Below are 22,132 nucleotides of genomic sequence, written 5' to 3'. Positions count from 1 at the left end.
ACTGAGCGCTGTGTGCTCTATGTTACAGTGGGTCCTGATCCTTCCTGTGTACTGAGCGCTGTGTGCTCTATGTTACAGTGGTCCTGATCCTTCCTGTGTACTGAGCGCTGTGTGCTCTGTGTTACAGTGGGTCCTGATTCTGTGTACTGAGCGCTGTGTGCTCTATGTTTCAGTGGGCCCTGATCCTTCCTGTGTACTGAGCGCTGTGTGCTCTATATTACAGTGGGTCCTGATCCTTCCTGTGTACTGAGCGCTGTGTGCTCTATGTTACAGTGGGTCCTGATCCTTCCTGTGTACTGAGCGCTGTGTGCTCTATGTTACAGTGGGTCCTGATCCTTCCTGTGTACTGAGCGCTGTGTGCCCTATGTTACAGTGGGTCCTGATCCTTCCTGTGTACTGAGCGCTGTGTGCTCTATGTTACAGTGGGTCCTGATCCTTCCTGTGTACTGAGCGCTGTGTGCTCTATGTTACAGTGGTCCCTGATCCTTCCTGTGTACTGAGCGCTGTGTGCTCTATGTTACAGTGGGTCCTGATCCTTCCTGTGTACTGAGCGCTGTGTGCTCTGTGTTACAGTGGGTCCTGATCCTTCCTGTGTACTGAGCGCTCTGTGCTCTATGTTACAGTGGGTCCTGATCCTTCCTGTGTACTGAGCGCTGTGTGCTCTGTGTTACAGTGGGTCCTGATCCTGTGTACTGAGCGCGGTGTGCTCTATGTTACAGTGGGTCCTGATCCTTCCTGTGTACTGAGCGCTGTGTGCTCTATGTTACAGTGGGTCCTGATCCTTCCTGTGTACTGAGCGCTGTGTGCTCTATGTTACAGTGGGTCCTGATCCTTCCTGTGTACTGAGCGCTGTGTGCTCTATGTTACAGTGGTCCCTGATCCTTCCTGTGTACTGAGCGCTGTGTGCTCTATGTTACAGTGGGTCCTGATCCTTCCTGTGTACTGAGCGCTGTGTGCTCTATGTTACAGTGGTCCCTGATCCTTCCTGTGTACTGAGCGCTGTGTGCTTGCGAGGGTTGAGCTCCGACACTTGGATCCTGTCTCTTAAGCGCGAACCAACAGGTGTACAGGTTCCGGAGCCTATTGGGCTTGATCATATCAACATTTCAAATTGCATATAGAGTTTACCTTCACCACATCACTTTCTAACGCGTCCCATTTGTCACCTACTCTGACACTGAACAGATTCCTTCTAACGTGTCTGTGGCTTATTTTGGTACTAACTTTCCACCTCTTTGAATTTTGTATAAGGTAATCATCTCTCCTTTATGAGATTCAGTGTGTGTGTGTGTGTGTGTGTGTGTGTGTGTGTGTGTGTGTGCGTGCGTGCGTGCGTGCGTGCGTGCGTGCGTGCGTGTGTGTGTGTTTTTTCGAGATTTTAGGGAACACAAATACTTGGAGCTATGCTGACCAAACTTTGCAGGGTGACTGGTATTTGTCCAGGGATGGTTGTAGGCGGGTCGGATTGAGGCCTCTTGCCCCACAAAGTTTCCATAAGATGACAACTGACAATAATTTATGTGAAAGTGAGGAAGGTAGGTCAAGGTTCCTGTGAAAGTGAGGAAGGTAGGTCAAGGCCCCTATGAAAGTGAGGAAGGTAGGTCAAGGCCCCTATGAAAGTGAGGAAGGTAGGTCAAGGCCCCTATGAAAGTGAGGAAGGTAGGTCAAGGCCCCTATGAAAGTGAGGAAGGTAGGTCAAGGTCCCTGTGAAAGTGAGGAAGGTAGGTCAAGGTCCCTGTGAAAGTGAGGAAGGTAGGTCAAGGTCCCTGTGAAAGTGAGGAAGGTAGGTCAAGGTCCCTGTGAAAGTGAGGAAGGTAGGTCAAGGTCCCTGTGAAAGTGAGGAAGGTAGGTCAAGGTCCTTGTGAAAGCCCTCGAGGACTTGTCATGGGATTAATGTGAGTATTAGGGCAAGAAAGTTACCAGTGGAGCTGGTGTGTTAAGACCAATATGGCCAGACTCAAGGTATAGTGTGCCGCTGCCTCACACATTCCTGCACGCCACCCTATTGACCATCCACTTCAACCATCTAAATTGCTTGCTTTTATATAATATAATATATATATATATATATATATATATATATATATATATATATATATATATATATATATATATATATATATATTGGTAGCAGTCTTTTTTGTAAACATATGTTGTTAGATATGACCGAAAAAGTAAGAATAATAATTCTAACACGAATTTTCTCAATATTTCTTATGTTTCTTTTTACTGTTGATGGTAATTGAAAAATCAATTCTCCAAAATTCATTTTAATTTCTAGTCTGACGCGACACTTGAACGCGTTTCGTAATAACTTATTACATTTTCAAAGACTTTAGTTTACCCACACACAACTATAACCTGCAAACACTAAACAGAGTTTTACTATGCTAATATTTAAACAGCTTTTGTCTTATATACTCGCATTTGGGTGAGGTGATATGTTACAACAGTTTTGGATGAGGTGAACAAACTTTCAACACAAGACAGAACACGGTTCAATGGGTATAGATGAAAGGGAAGAATGGAAGTAACTGTAAAGGGCCTATTGGCCCATATTCCCTCTTGATGCTTCTATATTGGTACGGAGTCTTGAAGTGGGTAGAATATAGTTGTGCATTAATTGGTTGTTGATTGCTGGTGTTGACTTCTTGATGTGTAGTGCCTCGCAGATGTCAAGCAGCTTGCTATCGCTGTATCTATCGATGATTTCCGTGTTGTTTGTCAAGACTTCTCTGGTGATGGTCTGGTTGTGGGAAGAGATTATATGTTCCTTAATGGAGCCCTGTTGCTTATGCATTGTTAATCGCCTGGAAAGAGATGTTGTCTTGCCTATATACTGAGTTCTTTGGGGCTTACAGTCCCCAAGTGGGCACTTAAAGGCATAGACTACGTTGGTCTCTTTTAAAGCGTTCTGCTTTGTGTCTGGAGAGTTTCTCATGAGTAGATTGGCCGTTTTTTTGGTTTTATAGTAAATCGTCAATTGTATCTTCTGATTTTTGTCTGTAGGGATAACGTTTCTATTAACAATATCTTTCAAGACCCTTTCCTCCGTTTTATGAGCTGTGGAAAAGAAGATCCTGTAAAATAGTCTAATATGGGGTACAGGTGTTGTGTTAGTTGCCTCTTCAGAGGTTGCATGGCGTTTCACCTTCCTTTTTATGATGTCTTCAACGAAACCATTGGAGAAGCCGTTGTTGACTAGGACCTGCCTTACCCTACAGAGTTCTTCATCGACTTGCTTCCATCCTGAGCTGTGGCTGAGAGCACGGTCGACATAAGCGTTAACAACACTCCTCTTGTACCTGTCTGGGCAGTCACTGTTGGCTTTGAGGCACACTCCTTTGTTTGTTTCCTTAGTGTAGACTGCAGTGTGGAAACCTCCGCTCCTTTCCATGACTGTTACATCTAGAAAGGGCAGCTTCCCATCCTTCTCCATCTCGTAAGTGAAATGCAACACAGAATTCCGCTCGAATGCCTCCTTCAGCTCCTGCAGATGTCTGACATCAGGTACCTGTGAAAATATGTCGTCAACATACCTGCAGTATATGGCAGGCTTCAAATTCATGTCAACTAAGACCTTCTGTTTGATGGTGCCCATGTAGAAGTTCGCAAACAGGACACCTAGGGGAGAACCCAAGGCGACCCCATCTACTTGCTTATACATGTGCCTATCCGGGCTCAAGAAGGGTGCCTCTTTAGTACAAGCTTGTACTAAAGTGTATCAGTGTAGTAATACTTCCTTTATGATTCTATTTAAGGTGATGGGAAAGTGATCTGTGAATATATTGATAATTGATGAAGTGTCGTATTCCTTTCATCTCCCCCCATGTTATTTTACCTGCATTACCAAGCCTACTCCTTGAAAGCCACTACCGACTTGGGGTCGGATACTAGTACTTTGGTTCCTCCAGCAAAGAACCCGGTTGCGACCCATAATGGCCGTAACAGCTACAATCATCTTTTAACGGTGGTGTTGGTCGAGTGGTTAAGGTCTCCTGTACACCAGTTGCATAGTGCAACTGTATGTATACTAAGAGTTTACACTTGGGCTCAACAATATTCACGGGATAAAGTATACATATTGGTTGGTGACTACACTATTGTGGCAGCCTTAATAACCCTCCGCGGGTTGATACGCCTTAACCCCAACACCAAACTCCACCCTCAACACTATCATCAATTGTACATTTAATCCTAATTGTCTTGTTGTCTGATTGTCTAATTTAATAGTTAATTGTGTAGAGCCTGTGCTTACCTCATGCCCATCTTTCAGACATGGGGATGGGGACGTTGGTGAGCACGTACCCTCGGGGCATCGAGGACCGTGATGGGGGCATGGTGGTGTCCGTGAGCATGTCGGAGCCCCTGGCGGGGCCCCCCATGCAGGCCTGGGCCCCGGACTCCTCCACCGTGGCCAAGATACAGCGCTGGCTGCCCCAGCAGGAGCACCACCACTATCACCCGGGGCCCGCCACAACTGCTTCCTTCCCCAAGGTAACACAACTCTTTCTCATTTTTCCCAACTTGAGGAGTTCTTGCTATTTTTTCTTGTTGTTAAAACATGAATCGTTCATGTTTTTTGGGGTTGCAAAATTTGTAAGTCAATAAACGGTTATATAAATACAAATAAAGACGCAATAATTGAATAAAGATGTACAGGTTTCGTAAGTGAACACGTAAGTCCTTGATGAATACTAATCAAGAATAATATGTATTACAATGTAGCGATACTGATTCAATTGACCTAGCAACCCTGTCACCCAGCGGCTCTGCGACCCAATCACCCCCCCCCCTCCACCCTTCCCTGCAATTCCCTACATGCAAATATGCATCACTGCGATCCTGAGACTGTAAACCTGTGATCCGGCAACTGTGTGACCATGTTACTGTTTCACTGTGGCTGTCTGACCATGTTACTGTATGACTGTAACTGTGACCATGTTACTGTGTGACCATGTTACTGTATGACTGTAACTGTGTGACCATGTTACTGTGTGACCATGTTACTGTATGACTGTAACTGTGCGACCATGTTACTGTGTGACCATGCTACTGTATGACTGTAACTGTGTGACCATGTTACTGTGTGACCATGTTACTGTATGACTGTAACTGTGTGACCATGTTACTGTGTGACCATGTTACTGTATGACTGTAACTGTGTGACCATGTTACTGTGTGACCATGTTACTGTATGACTGTAACTGTGTGACCATGTTACTGTGTGACCATGTTACTGTGTGACCATGTTACTGTAACTGTGTTACTGTATGACTGTAATTGTGTGACCATGTTACTGTAACTGTGTTACTGTTTTACTGTAACTGTGTGACTCTGAGTGTGTGACCCCTACAACTCTGTGACCGAGTGTGTGACCCCTACAACCCTGTGACTGAGTGCGTGACCCCTACAACCCTGTGACTGAGTGTGTGACCCCTACAACCCTGTGACTGAGTGTGTGACCCCTACAACCCTGTGACTGAGTGCGTGACCCCTACAACCCTGTGACTGAGTGTGTGACCCCTACAACCCTGTGACTGAGTGTGTGACCCCTACAACCCTGTGACTGAGTGTGTGACCCCTACAACCCTGTGACTGAGTGTGTGACCCCTACAACCCTGTGACTGAGTGTGTGACCCCTACAACCCTGTGACTGAGTGTGTGACCCCTACAACCCTGTGACTGAGTGTGTGACCCCTACAACCCTGTGACTGAGTGTGTGACCCCTACAACCCTGTGACTGAGTGTGTGACCCCTACAACCCTGTGACTGAGTGTGTGACCCCTACAACCCTGTGACTGAGTGTGTGACCCCTACAACCCTGTGACTGAGTGTGTGACCCCTACAACCCTGTGACTGAGTGTGTGACCCCTACAACCCTGTGACTGAGTGTGTGACCCCTACAACTCTGACACTTTACATCTGTGAACCTGTAACCCTGTCAACAACTGACCCTATAACCCTGTGACCCGGAAACTGTACAGTGTGTCGCGAGCTGTGTGATACTACTAAACCTTCTTGTGCAGGATGGTCAGTCATACAGGATGAGGTGAAGGGCAGGCAAACTTTTAGTGTATTATGAGCATCTCCGTTTTGTGTGCTGAATAATCATCCAGAGTCAGCCCTTGACCCAGTCCAAAGACGACTTTTTTTTTTTTATTAATACATTAGGTACATGTGCATTTGTGCAGCTACCCTAGACTATATGAAGGGGACCAGTTCCTTGTATGTGATCTTATATGTATGTGTTCCTTAATAATATGTGATCTTATATGTATGTGTTCCTTGTATGTGAATTAGATCTAGGTATCCCCTTCTATGTTGTCAAAACTGTGTTGATCCAAACACTCAGGTCTGATAGGAAATAAATTACTGACTCCCAACGACCTGAAAGTACTAGTATAAAAAGCTATGATTTGTTCAGATCTGAAACCTATATCTATGGGCAGCACAAAGCGTCCACCCGACTGTGCGACACAGTAGTTGCCAGGATCAGGTTGGGTTACCGTATGACTGTATGATCCCATTACCGTTACCTTTGGCAGGTGGCTGCAGGTGACGGATCGCCCAATCCTGAGCACTCTAGTTGCAATCTCTGTGAGCAGGAACTGCGGCATGATCTCCCACACATCACCGAATGCCCAGTTATTAGACCTTTCAGACCAGTTGGCATGAGGTACCTGGAGCTTTGCAATTACTTTATTCACTCTCGTATTCTTGAAGATATCCTCACAGTGTACCCAAAATTTGTCAGTGCAGGCTACTAAACATATGGCCCTGTATGACTAATCATCCTGCGAGATGGGGACTTTTATTACCACTGCTGCCTTATTCACTCTTGTGTTGATGTTATCCTCAAAATGCATCCGGAGTCTGCCAGTGCAGACTGCCTATTACGAGCCTCTGTATGACTAACCATCCTGTGTGATGGGGATTTTTTAGCATCACATAGTTTTTTTGGTGAAACTAGGTGAAACTTTCACCTAGTTTTTCATTTTTTTTGACACACTGTACTCCACTTCATATAGTCTGGGTAGCTGCACTAATGCAGATGTACCTCATGTATTGATAAAAAAAAATTGTATGTGATAATCTCTATGGATATATAACTCCACATTTAACTTACTCTGCCGACGGTCGATGTTGTCCCAATGGCGGCACGCCGTGACTCTGATATTCTCATTTCATGTCTGAAAACGTGGCAAGATAAATTTAATAATGCTATCGGTGCTTCTGTTATAATAAAGATATTAGCAGATCAGCTATATCACAGAGCTTCGTCGTATTTATGGGGAGCACAAAACGTGGACCAGACTGTGCGAAACAGTGGTTGCCAGGATCAGGTTGGGTTACCGTTAACTGTGGCAGGTGGCTACAGGTGACGGGTCTCCCAATCCTGAACACTCCTGGTGCAAACTCTGTAATGAGCCACTGAGTCGTGGCTTCACACATTACATTACTGAATTACTGAGGTTAAGAATTGCATAAGTTAAATAAATGCGAAAATAAATCGGTTACAATCATATAAAAACAGTAAGTAATGTCTGGATATCATATAAGCGGTAATACATTACAAGCTGTACGAAGGAGGCCGAGGGTATTGTTGAGAGATATGATTAGAGCGACCATTATGAGGGTATAGTGCAGTGATGCTTCCCATGGTGCCACCACCATAACTATCACCACTACCATCATCATCATCACTACCACCACCATCACTATCACCACTACCATCATCATCACTACCACCACCATCATCATCATCATCATCATCATCATCATCATCATCATCATCATCATCATCATCATCATCATCATCATCATCATCATCATCATCATCATCATCATCATCATCATCATCATCATCATCATCATCATCATCATCATCATCATCATCATCATCATCACTACCACCACCATCACTACCACCACCATCACTACCACCACCATCACTACCACCACCATCACTACCACCACCATCACTACCACCACCATCATCATCATCATTACCACCACCACCATACCCATCGTGTGGATGGTAGTGGATCCCATACCCGTCATGTGGATGGTAGTGGATCCCGTACCCGTCACGTGGATGGTAGTGGATCCCGTACCCGTCACGTGGATGGTAGTGGATCCCGTACCCATCACTTGGTTGGTAGTGGATCCCGTACCCGTCACGTGGATGGTAGTGGATCCCGTACCCGTCACGTGGATGGTAGTGGATCCCGTACCCGTCACGTGGATGGTAGTGGATCCCATACCCGTCATGTGGATGGTAAATCCCATTCCTATCATATGGATGGAATCCACGGGAAATGGACTCTGTTACCATGATTAATATTGTTTGTGTATGTGCGTCTATCTTCAGACACGCGCATGTTACACTTGTGTCTGAAAGAGTTGAGCGCAATGAAGAATAAGTCACAATTAATGTATCATGTTTGGAGACTTGTACACATACCACTGCAAGAAGCAAGACAAATAGTTCGGTGTGAAGGGTAGAGGCCCAGTTGTTTAGACGGACTCCCCACTCAAACATATAAGTCATCACCCATTGTCAGGACAACTGCACTTCCAGCAGCACCCGTGGGGCGGTGAAGGGAACCATCACTGTCTATGGTCTGAGATAGAGACTGCTCTATGGACAGGGCATCAGTATGGCTTAAGGTGTTGAGCGCTGCCTCAAGACGAAGCTTGGGCTGATCATCGATATCCTCAGAAATTGGGAATATTAATATTTGTGGTGTTCTGTGTTGCTGTGGATGGCCTTGGTTGTCGGGTTGATATAAAGCCATTGCTTGGTTTCTGACTTTAATACAATGTTGAAAAGAATAATCTCCCACAATTCAGGAAACTGTCATCGTTGCCTCTCTTGGTATAAGTGTGAACATCATAGATTGTTTTAGTAATCCATTTTGAACAATGTTCATCTTCATTAAAGATTGTATCGAAGGCTTTTGTGTATTAGTTAAGGTGAACTGCCTAGGCGTGCTTCTATAAGGAAAGCTCCTCCCTACACGTGTAGAACATTGATGCGTATAGTCCCTCCTAAACATAAGCCCGTTTTCTTAAACTTCAAGGCTAAAATATCCGTTTTCTTTAATCTTAAACTGTTGCCATTATATATGGTATACTGACATAATCTGCAGGTCTTCTCATCCTTCCCTCATTATGCTGGGCACGGTATGGTTTCCTATGATCGGGATAGAAAACCTGTTAGGATTATAGAGGTCCGAGTAGGCAAAAGCACGACCTATAAGCCATCATATGTGTCCTGATAATTAATGTCGGAACATTTCGGGCACAACAAAATTGTCAGAATGTTAAGGGCCCTCAGGTAAAAAAAAATATCTGAGGATCCTGAATCTCCGCAGTGGCCTAGACGGGAACAGGAAGTCGGCGGTTGGTCAAAGGTTCTCTCCTCCCTCCCCCCCCCCCGCCCCACTCCATTATTCCTAAAATAACAATTCCAGCTGGACTTTAAACTGAAGTAACGTCTTGGCATTTATAGCTTCGGAGGATGATGATCCATGGTGTTATAATCCTATGATTGATTGATTGATGAAGATTAAGCCACCCAAAAGGTGGCACGGGCATGAATAGCCCGGAAGTGGTGGCCCTTTTGAGCCATTACCCGTATCAATAGATGATACTGGAGATCTGTGGAGGTGCGGCTGCACTCTGCGTGACGGGAGATGTCTCCCGTCTAATCCTACGGGTAAACATGCACCTGTCGTCTATCCTGCATTGTTTGAAGGTCTAGGTCAGATCAGGCTTCTTATGTGAAGTTTGGTGTCCGTTGTGTGTCCCTCAGCCGTTCCTGGTACGCGTGGTGACTCTTGTCTTGGGAGCATTTTGGTGCCTGGGTGCCCAACGTTATCCAAGGCAGCTATGTCCCTTCTAGGTGAACAGATCTCTAACCTTGTCCAGGGAGGACAGAAGAAAATGTGTATATGGTAGTTAGCATTGTAAATATGTGGCCACATCTGTGGTAGAAAATCATAATAAACAAATAAAAAAAGGCTCATGCCTCCAGGCATGAGTACAGTAGTCCAGATGGCGCACCAACTTGTACCCTGTATAGCATACATGTGTATATCTATAGTGTCAGCAACAGAGACCACGTCAGCAACAGAGACCACGTCAGCAAGAGAGACCCTGTCAACTACAGGGTAACGGTTAGCTGAAGGTGTTGTTGGCCTACTAACCACGTGAGAGTTATTAAGGCCACAACAATGGGTTACTGAACAATCAGCAAGTTTATAACTTAGCCCTGAACGTAACTCACTATACACACGGAGACGCCAGGTGTTCCTTAGGAGCACACTTACATTCTCTTCATTATTTGAAAGCTTCTCTCTCTCTCTCTCTCTCTCTCTCTCTCTCTCTCTCTGAATCTATCTTAAAAATATAATTAAATATAATTGTCTAATATGTGGGATGTCGCCAGCGAGAGGAGCTTAAGTGTGAAATAATAACAATGAAATAAGTACCCCTTACTCTGAGGAAAGGCGGGGGGGTAGGGGGGGTAGGGAGGGGGTTGGCTTTATAAGCTTTGAAGCTGTGGGTTGAACATCTGTTTTATTAGAGTACAGTACGGGCAAATTATGGCGAGCAGGGATTTTTTCCCCGAGATCAGTGAGTAATGGTGCATATTTCTATGATAAAAAAGGAGTTTTTAAATGTTTGCTTTCAAAATGTTTTGCTGTGTAGCCGGCGGGCAGTGTCAAAAATAGTTGTGGGGGTGTGAATGTGACCTTGGCACGCTGTTTCCCTGTGAATTGTGGCGACCCCGACCAGCCCATGTTCATCCCGTTCCCCAGACCATTCCCCCTGTCAGTTTGGGTGAGGCCAGCCCCAAGCGTCTGGCCTCCAAATTTGGACAGACCGACATTCAGAAATTCTTTTATAGTATAGGTATGAGATACTATCTATTAAATTATCTGATTCCAATCCTTTTCTGTCGTAACTGTTAACTACGAACTGAAACTCGCTTCAGGAAGGACATTCTATAAGTGGCACTGAACTATGATTAGTTTGCTTGTCGACTCCCGGTGAGAGTTTAGAAAACGGTGTTCATTCATGTTTTGAGAGCGCGAGGTGGAGGAGTGTCAGGCGGGAGGTGCGCCATGCTGGACCTGGTGTTGACACGTCATCTACACCAATCAATGCTGCACGTATCCCTAACAACACAGGCATGGCCAACTTCTCTCCAATAATCACAACACTCCACATGTTGCACGCTCACACGAACTTATACATACGTACATGATACATATATATATAATATATATATATATATATATATATATATATATATATATATATATATATATATATATATATATATAATATATAAATATAATATATATATATATATATATATATATATATATATATATATATATATATATATATATATATATATATAAATGTTTTTTTTCGGCTAAATCTTGGCATGATGGTACCGAGACTCAACCATATACACCGAGAATATACGAAGCAGGCCTGAGAATGGCGGAAAGAGGTGGTGTAAATGGTCGGGACAGGTGGGGTGGCCATTGAAAGGTCATCCAAGCAGGAGTGAGGGGCCAGGATGGTCCCAACGGGGTTCCCAGTGTGAGGGAAGGTGGGGGGCGTCACAAATGTGCCAACGAGTGGTTTTTTGTCCTTTTTGAAAATTTCGTTGAAACAGTTACGTTTTCCTCGATAATTGGGGGTAGCATAGCTATCATATTTTTGGCACATCACACTTGCAGTGAGTCAGTTTACAAGTGCTATAACCATTATTGTGCAGTGATATACTGGGATATTATACCAGTGTTATTGTCAGCCTGACCCCTCACCCAGCCCAGTACTGGGCAGTACCCACTCTCCCCCTCCTCCACACACGGGCACTTAACGGAGCGTCGCCCTGCTCCTTATTGTCCAAACTGCATTGTCCCTCCTACGGTTGTACATATCCTTGTTGAATGTCCTGACTTATCTTGCTTCCCGACCGTCCCTCGCGGTCACTTGTCCCTCGATAGAATCCTTGGTGAATCAGATACCTTTGTTATCGTTCGTCTTACGCGTTTTTGTTCCCATATTGGCATCCTTAGTGATGTGTGGCGCACTCTGTTTATGCCGCACATTTGATGGTGCTACATAGTCTTCCCGGCTTAGTGCCTTCTTTTGATAATTACTTACTTACTTGGTGGCCTGTATTTAACTCCTATTTTTAAATTTTTAGCTTTTTTGTTTGATTCTAACCAAATAGTTTCTTCCCTCTTTGAGACAACATTTCAAATTTTCCCTGATTTTTATTAATATTTAGTGTTTCAAATGCCAAGAGGCATTGTACACTTCTGCAGCGTTTAAGATTCAAATACACAATTCAAAGAATTATATACACTTGTGGATTATTATGTAATACATACATGAATACATTTTCCAATATTTAGGAAAATGTACTAACAACGAATAACAATTTCAATCCAGTACATTAAGAGTATACATAAAATTAAGGCCAAACTTGCTCGCCATTTGGAAGTGACATTTACCTGAAGACGCTCACCAAACACCTCACGAAAGTTTCAACCCAGAAGACCACCATTGTGACTGGTTCACACACGGGGGACACGGCTCCAAAATTAAAATCCATATATACATAAAGTACATTGTGGGTATTCTTACAAGAGAGATTTGAGGCACTCATCAAGTGGTGGAGGTTAAGGCAACTCTTGGCCGTCATACGGAAGTGTCTGGTGAGCATTGTTAAGGTGTGTCAGGCACAGGATGAGTAAGGGACATCATGTACCAGAAGATGTCGGCCAAACCTCCCATATCGGCGCTCGTGGTGGCCACGCCAATAGTCCAGTGTAGCTTATGTTTAGAAATACTCTCTTTGGGACGATTGATGACATAGTTCCACACTGGACACCTACTCCATATTGGGGACATGGCCCCCACGTCCACGATGGTGACCAGAGGAGTGGCTCCTTAAATCTGTACGCTTACATCATCAATCTTCAAGCCATTATGAATAAAACCAGCACCATGCAGGTACACATATCCAGCCTGCACCTTACAATGGTCTTGCTCTGCGGAAGAGCATCTTGTTTCATTTCAAACCATGACTTTAAAACTGACTTTCCATGGTAAGTCATAAGTATGGCGGGGTAAAGTGGACATATTCCCAGTAACTTTGGGAACCCTTGAAGATGTCTAAACATTATGTAGCATTTCTGCCTCGGTCATTACGTGTTCAATATCAGCATTGTTATCAAACAGCTTTAGACAGAGAGACTGGTTCGCCCTCAACGGTAACTTTGTAACACTTGCCAAAGGCTCCGGACCCCAGGAAATTGTCTTGGTGAACCTGGGACAGTAGCCCACACGACCTGATGAACGACAATCTATGCTGCTTCTGTTGTTCCAGGATAGACGTATCTGGGCATGTAATACGGTGTGTAATACTGAATATCTCCAAACCATTCTTGAGCTCCTGCACACTTTGAACTATCGGCGGAAATAAAGGTAATCCTTCAGATTCCGCAACAGATTGTAGATCCTCACAGAGGTGTCAGTAGGAACTACGATGTTAAAATATTGGTTATAACATGTCTTCGTGGACCTCAGATTTTCTGGTGAGGTACTTTCTTTGTCGTCCACTGTTTCAGCGTCTTTACACTCAGCTGTGACATTATCAAACGCCCAGATAATTATCATTACACTCTGGACTGTTTGAGACAAACTCGAGAATGTTAACATGCTCCAACGACTTGTAACTCGCAGTCACTTTACCTATAATACAATCAATGTTTTCAGCCTGTGAAGCAGAACAGTTGCATTCACTTAACGGTAATTTAGAAATGTATTCAAGCTCTTGAGTCAGTGATTGGTCCATCTCTTCCTTCTGTATATTCTGAAGTTAAGCACTGAAGTTTAGTGTTAGATCACTATCAGTGTTATAGTTAACCACTTAGATAAGTTTGGTGTGATATCAACTTATCTCCTGAAGCTCACATAAAAAGAATAACATCTGCGGCATATGCAAGGTTGGCTAACATCAGAATTTCCTTCAGGAACCTGTGCATGGAATCATTCGGATCCGTGTATACCACATATGTAAGACCAATCCTGGAGTATTCGGCCCCAGCATGGAGCCCGTACCTTGTCAAGCACAAGTCGAAGCTGGAAAAAGTTCAGAGTTATGCCACTAGACTAGTTCCAGAACTAAGAGGCATGAGTTACGAGGGAAGGCTGTGTGAGATGCACCTCACGGCACTGGAAGACACAAGAGTAAGGGGAGACATGATCATTACCTTACACAGAGAAATCACAATAGCGTAATGCATCAAATGAACAAATCCACAAGGGCCGTGACGAGGATTCAAACCTATATCCGAGAGTCTTGTGGATTTGTTCAAATGATGCATCACGCTATTGTGATTTCTGTGTGTAATGAAGTAAGGGCGAAGAGGGAGAACGGCCTATTGACATAGCTCGAGTGCAGGGGGGAGATGTATAAAACCCTGGTTTGTGTCTCGGAGAGGCTGCAGAATCCAAGTAAGTTCAGTAGAACTTCTGGTTTCAACTATTTTGACCATGTCGTAGCTCAGTCGATTAAGGCAGCGTCTGGGATGCTCTCGGACATAGGTTCGAATCCTCGTCACGGCCCTTGTGGATTTTATCACTATCTACAAAATTCTCTGAGGAATTGACAGTATAGATAAAGGTAAACTGTGTGTGTGTACTCGCCTAGTTGTGCTTGCGGGGGTTGAGCTCTGGCTCTTTGGTCCCGCCTCTCAACCGTCAATCAACTGATGTACAGATTCCTGAGCCTACTGGGCTCTATCATATCTGCATTTGAAACTGTGTATGGAGTCAGCCTCCACCACATCACTGCCTAATTCATTCCACCTGTTAACTACTCTGACACTAAAAAAGTTCTTTCTAATATCTCTGTAGCTCATTTGGGTACTCAGTCTCAACCTGTGTCGCCTTGTTCACATACCATCCGAGTTAAAAAGTTTATCCTTATCTCCCCTGTCAATTCCTCTTAGAATTTTGTAGGTAGTGATCATGTCTCCTCTTACTCTTCTGTCTTCCAGTATCGTGAGGTGCATCTCACGCAGCCTTTCCTCGTAACTCAAGCCTCTTAGTTCTGGGACTAGCCTAGTGGCATTTGAGGTTATCTTGGGATGATTTCGGGGCTTAGCGTCCTCGCGGCCCGGTCCTCGACCGGGCCTCCTTTTGTTATCCCCCCCCCCCCAGGAAGCAGCCCGTAGCAGCTGTCTAACTTCCAGGTACCTATTTACTACTAGGTAACAGGGGCATCAGGGTGAAAGAAACATTTTGCCCATTTGTCTCCGCCTCCCCCGGGAATCGAACCCGGAAGCACAGAACCTCGAATCTGAAGCGCTGTCCACCCAGCTGTCAGGCGCCTTGTATACCTCTGAACCTTTTCCAGCTTCGTCTTGTGCTTGACAAGGTACGGGCTCCATGCTGGGGCCGCATACTCCAGGATTGGTCTTACATATGTGGTATACAAGATTCTGAATGAATCCTTACACGGGTTCCTGAAGGCTGTTCTGATGTTAGTCAGCCTTGCGTATGCCGCTGATGTAACTTTTTATGTGGGCTTCAGGAGACAGGTTTGGTGTGATATCAATTCCTAGATTTTTTTTTCTGTCCGTTTCATGAAGTACGTCATCTCCCACTCGGTATCCTGTGTCTGGCCTCCTCTTTCCACCGTCTAGTTTCACAACCTTGCATTTACTCGGGTTGAACGTTAGTAACCATTTGTTGGACCATTCATTCAATCTGTCTAGGTCATCTTGTAGCCTCCTACTATCATCCTCTGTCATAATCCTCCTCATAATTTTTGCATCATCAGCAAACAATGAGGAACGATTCTATACCTTCTGGGAGATCATTTGCATATATCAGAAACAGTATAGCTCCAAGGACTGACCCCTGCGGGACTCCACTTGTAACGTCTCGCCAATCTGAGACCTCACCCCTCACAGTGACTCGTTCTCTTCTGTTGCTTAGGTATTCCCTTATCCAATGGAGTACCTTCCCTTTCACTCCAGCCTACATCTCCAGCTTTTTCTCTAGCCTCCTGTGTGGTACTGTGTCAAAATCTTTCTGGCAATCCAAAAATATGCAGTCTGCCCACCCCTCTCTTTCTTGCCTGATTTTTGTTGCCTGGTCGTAGAATTCAATTAATCTTGTGAGGCAGGAATTGCCATATCCGAACCCATGTTGATGTTGTGTTACAAAGTTCTTTCGCTCCAGATGTTCCACTAGCTTTTTTCGCACAATCTTCTCCATCAGCTTGCATGGTATGCAGGTTAGGGAGACTGGCCTGTAGTTCAGTGCCTCCTGTCTATCCCCCGTCTTGTATATCGGGACAATATTAGCCGTCTTCCAAATTTGTGTGTGTGTGTACTCACCTATTTGTGTCTGCAGGATCGAGCATTGACTCTTGGATCCCGCCTTTCGAGCCATCGGTTGTTTACAGCAATAACTATGGTCATACTTCCTTATCATACCTAGTTTTAAAATTATGAATAGAATTTGCTTCCACAACCTGCTCCTTCAGTGCATTCCATTTTTCCACTACTCTCACGGTAAAAGAAAACTTCCCAACATCTCTGTGACTCATCTGAATTTCCAGCTTCCGCCCATGTCCCCTCGTTCTGTTACTATTCCGTGTGAACATTTCGTCTATGTTCACTTTGTCAATTCCCCTGAGTATTTTATACGTTCCTATCATATCCCCCTCTCTCTTCTCTTTTCTAGTGTCGTAAGGCTCAGTTCCTTCAGGCGCTCTTCACACCCCATCCCTCGTAACACTGGGACGAGTCTCGTTGCAAACTTCTGAACCTTTTCTAGTTTCCTTATGTGTTTCTTCAGATGTGAACTCCATGATGAGGTGGCATGTGTGTATGTGTGTGTATACTCACCTATTTGTGCTTGCGGTAGTTGAGCTTTGTCTCTTTGGTCCCGCCTCTCATCCGTCAATCAACTGGTGTACAGATTCCTGAGCCTACTGGGCTCTATCATACCTATATTTGAATCTCTGTATTGAGTCAGTCTCCACCACATCACTGCCTAATGCATTCCATTTATTAACTACTCTGACACTGAAAAATTCTTTCTAACGTCTCTGTGGCTCATCTGGGTACTAAGTTTCCACCTGTGTCCCCTTGTTCGTGTTCCACCCGTGCTGAAGAGTTTGTCTTTGGCCACCCTGTCAATTCCCCTGAGAATTTTGTAGGTGGTTATCATGTCTCCCCCTACTCTTTTGTTTTCCAGGAACGTGAGGTTCAGCTCCTTTAGCCTTTCCTCGTAGCTCATACCTCTCACGTGTGTGTGTGTACTCATCTATTTGTACTCACCTATTTGTGTCTGCGGGATTGAGCATCGAATCTTGGATCCCGCCTTTCGAGCATCGGTTGTTTACAGCAATGACTCCGGTCCTATTTCCCTATCATACCTAGTTTTAAATTTATGAATAGTATTTGCTTCCACAACCTGCTCCTGAAGTGCATTCCATTTTCCCACTACTCTCACGGTAAAAGAAAACTTCCTAACATCTCTGTGACTCATCTGAGTTTCCAGCTTCCACCCATGTCCCCTCGTTCTGTTACTATTCCGTATGAACATTTCGTCTATGTCCACTCTGTCAATTCCCCTGAGTATTTTATACGTTCCTATCATGTCCCCCCTCTCCCTTCTTCTTTCTAGTGTCGTAAGGCACAGTTCCCTCAGGCGCTCCTCATACCCAATCCCTCGTAGCTCTGGGACGAGTCTCGTTGCAAACCTCTGAACTTTTTCCAGTTTCTTTATATGCTTCTTTAGATGGGGACTCCATGATGAGGCGGCATACTCTAAGACTGGCCACACGTAGGCAGTGTAAAGCGCCCTAAATGCCTCCTTACTTAGGTTTCTGAATGATGTTCTAACTTTTGCCGTTGTAGAGTACGCTGCTGTCGTTATCCTATTTGTGCGTTATCCTATTATTTGTTATATGTGCTTCAGGAGATAGATTAGGTATTACGTCCACGCCCAGGTCTCTTTCTCGCGTCGTCACAGGTAGGCAGTTCCCCTTCATTGTGTACTGTCCCTTTGGTCTCCTATCACCTAGTCCCATTTCCATAACTTTACATTTGCTCCTGTTGATCTCCAATAGCCATTTCTCTGACCATCTCTGCAACCTGTTCAGGTGCGCGCGTGTGTGTGTTCGTGCGTGTGTAGGACAAGACACGAGGGAGTACATAGAGACGTTGTGGTATATACATTAGCAACAGCCGCCAGTAGCATGGGCCGGCGCAGTCAGCCCGCGCGCACCGCCCCACCACCACCACGACTACCACCACTACCACCACCACCACTACACACACACATGCTCCTCCCCAGTCATGAATACACCCTGACCATCATGACCTGTGCTCCTATGAGCGGTCACAGGTTGTGTTCAGGCGTGTGTGTGTGTGTGTGTAATCTGACGCACTAATTGCACTGTGTTTCTCCATAGTTTCTATAATATATTCACTGAAATACTATTTTGCTATTTCATTGTATAATAACGTCGAGGAAGAGTGAAACTGTATCCGTATACTGTGATGTGAGTCAATGAAAGTATTAGAACGTAAGTAAAGACAACATTGTCTTGAAAGTGAAACTGGCGCTTTATATTGGCGCTAGACAAGTGGTGACGTGCTGACGTGATGAGAGGGATAGTCTGTCTTGGAAGACACCAGCCCTCCTGCCTGTGGACCCGTCTCTCCCACCTTGGGACCCGTCTCTCCCACCTTGGGACCCGTCTCTCCCACCTTGGGACCCAGGCCTCTCACCTTGGGACCCAAGCCTCCCACAGACCCATGGGCCGGAGCCTACAGCATGAACGAGGGCTCCCCAGGTTCGCTTCAATAATCATTAGCCTTATGAATGTATAAATGAGTGAGACATAAGGTAACTATGTGATCTTTCATCTCAAGGCGTATAAGGAGTATTACTGTTCTTCTGGCGAACCCTATGAATATTTTAGGTCGTATATTTTAATTAACTGGGTGGCGGTGGCCAGGTCAAAACTTGCCGTGTTTCAGGCGCAAATAAATCCACCTCAATAACTGATGTGTCGTGGGACTAATGCGCATTGGCTCCAGGAGGTTAGGTGGGTCGCCTAGGTCCCGATGCTTCTGCGTACGCAAAACTCCTGTTTTTCTACAACTTATGGGAGATTGTGTGAGGCAAAGCGTATGCAAGAATTGCTGAAGTGTTATCCTCGCCAAACGTTCAATTTACAGTTGAGGAAGAATGCGGAACGTGTCCAAGAATATAATTGTGGTGATGTGAGTGTAGAGAGAGAAGCCGCCCCGCCGTCACTGTGTGGGTGAGTCAGGGTTGAGTATGTTACACCACAACCGCTCTAGCATCTACCTGCGAGAACATACATTTATGGAGTGGCAGATCTGTACGTCAGTGATTGTTGTAGTTCATCTGTATGTTATCCTGTGTTGCTGAATGTGATTCATATATACTCTGGACTGTTGAATGTTTTTGTGTTGCTATCGTAGTGATGTTTGTGTGTTGCTATCGTAGTGATGTTTGTGTGTTGCTGTCGTAGTGATGTTTGTGTGTTGCTGTCGTAGTAATGTTTGTGTGTTGCTATCGTAGTGATGTTTGTGTGTTGCTATCGTAGTGATGTTTGTGTGTTGCTGTCGTAGTGATGTTTGTGTGTTGCTATCGTAGTGATGTTTGTGTGTTGCTATCGTAGTGATGTTTGTGTGTTGCTGTCGTAGTGATGTTTGTGTGTTGCTATCGTAGTGATGTTTGTGTGTTGCTATCGTAGTGATGTTTGTGTGTTGCTGTCGTAGTGATGTTTGTGTGTTGCTATCGTAGTGATGTTTGTGTGTTGCTATCGTAGTGATGTTTGTGTGTTGCTGTCGTAGTGATGTTTGTGTGTTGCTATCGTAGTGATGTTTGTGTGTTGCTATCGTAATGATGTTTGTGTGTTGCTGTCGTAGTGATGTTTGTGTATTGTTGTCGTAGTGATGTTTGTGTGTTGCTGTCGTAGTGATGTTTGTGTGTTGCTATCATAGTGATGTTTGTGTGTTGCTATCGTAGTGATGTTTGTCTTGTAATATGACAACGAATCTTACATGGACATGGAATTATTTGTTTTTCTTATTATAATGTAAAACATTAGTATAATGTATTCATGACGTCATCCCTCCCATCTCATATAGGTGATCTCGGTAGTACAGTCGGATTCGTTCTCGACTCACAATCGAGAATGTCGGGTTCGAATCCCGGGCGGGACAGAAATTGCCCCCAGCGTTTGTTATCACCTGTGGGAAATCCACCCAGCAAGTTATGTTGGGCACAAATAATGCCCCGCGTCGGTGTAGCAGTATATAGGTACTCTGGGGTTAGTCCACTTGTTGTGGGGCTGTATCCTGGGGACCTGGGCAGGGAAGGGAATGTTTACCCTTGCGGGAGGGGCCTCCATATAAGCCCCTGGATGCCTACGATAGAGATATAAAATATATATTATATATATATATATATATATATATATATATATATATATATATATATATATATATATATATATATATATAAATGACGAATAGAGCAGTGGCTATTCTGACGGATGGAATGCCAATCACATTAAATAAAAAAAGGTAAAACAAAGTAAATAAAACTGTTATTAAGCTCTTTACGGTGTGATAACTGCAGGATAAAGTACAGAGAATGAAAAACTGTCATTTTTTGTTATATTAAAATATTTAACAATTATAAAAATAGATCCTCTATGAAACTCAGCTTATATACAGTGCAAAAAATGTTAGAAGGTTTAAACATGTGAAAGTTATGTTAAGATCAAAATTACAGGTACAGGGAAAATAATATATACATTGGCTGCGAAAATCTACCACCACCAGGGGAGCGAGAGTAGAGGTGCAGCTGGAGCACTGAAGAGTATTCTGCTGTCTAGTGATTGATTGATTGATGAAGATTAAGCCACCCAAAAGGTGACACAGGCATGAATAGCCCGTAAGTGGTGGCCCTTTAGAGCCATTACCAGTATCAATAGCTGATACTGGAGATGATGTGTGGAGGTGCGACTGCACCCTACGGAGAGGTCGTGACCTCTGGCTGTCTAGTTTGTTGTTGTTGTTTAAGATTCGCTACCTGGAACAAAAAAATCCAAGCAGCACGGGCTACGGTGAGCCCGTATTTGTCTAGTGATTGGCGAGCCCCTTATATACACGGGTGAGGTCGTGGCGTTGGTGTGCAGGTAATTGTCAGCCGGCAGAAATAAACGAGCAGTAGGCTTGTTGACCCGCGAGTGAGAGCTGGCACCCAGACACCAGGTGTGTCGGGGTCATGGGTACTGGGCTGTAGAGTAGTGCGGTCTGGTCTACACACGGGATTCTCATCATCTATTGTGTTTGTTGCTTTTCTCCATGTTAATTTCTTACATTTGAGTATGCAGATATGTTGTTGTTGAATAGGCGATGAAGGAATAGGCCCAATCTTCTTTTCCAAGGAGGTTCTCTTGACTATATATATATATATATATATTTTATTAAATATGACCGAAAAAGTAAGATTAATAATTCTAACACGAATTTTCTCAATCTTTCGTACATTATGCTTCACTGTTGGAGGTAAATCAAAAATCACTTCTCCAAAATTCATTTTTATTTCAAGTCTGACGCGACACGGGCGCGTTTCGTAAAACTTATTACATTTTCAAAGACTTCACAAATACACAACTGATTAGAACTTGCGTTTCCCTGATTTTATATCTACATTTGAGTGAGGTGGGAAGGGTGATGTGGCATTACATTTGAGTGAGGTGGGAAGGATGATGTGGCATTAGAGGATATTAATAGGGTATTAAAAGTATCAACACAAGACAGAACACGAAACAATGGATATTGAATAGAAGTGTTTGTAGAAAGCCTATTGGTCCATATTTCTTGATGCTTCTATATTGGAGCGGAGTCTTGAGGTGGGTAGAATATAGTTGTGCAATAATTGGCTGTTGATTGCTGGTGTTGACTTCTTGATGTGTAGTGCCTCGCAAACGTCAAGCCGCCTGCTATCGCTGTATCTATCG

At 44.3% G+C, this 22,132-nt stretch overlaps 1 protein-coding gene across 1 annotated transcript in view; it reads left to right on the top strand.

The window, feature by feature from the left end:
- The window catches only part of LOC123745863 (uncharacterized), a 200,474-nt gene that overhangs the window by 103,519 nt on the left and 74,823 nt on the right, over positions 1-22,132 (top strand). The window contains exon 3 of the mRNA XM_069322254.1: positions 4,277-4,497. Coding sequence (XP_069178355.1) covers positions 4,277-4,497 — 221 coding nt within the window. The remainder of the gene's footprint in view (positions 1-4,276; positions 4,498-22,132) is intronic.

This window comes from Procambarus clarkii, chromosome 10 (genome assembly GCF_040958095.1).
Source record: "Procambarus clarkii isolate CNS0578487 chromosome 10, FALCON_Pclarkii_2.0, whole genome shotgun sequence".
Lineage (NCBI taxonomy): Eukaryota > Metazoa > Arthropoda > Malacostraca > Decapoda > Cambaridae > Procambarus > Procambarus clarkii.
Note: the sequence above shows the minus strand (reverse complement) of the source record. Positions and strands in the feature narration are given on the sequence as shown.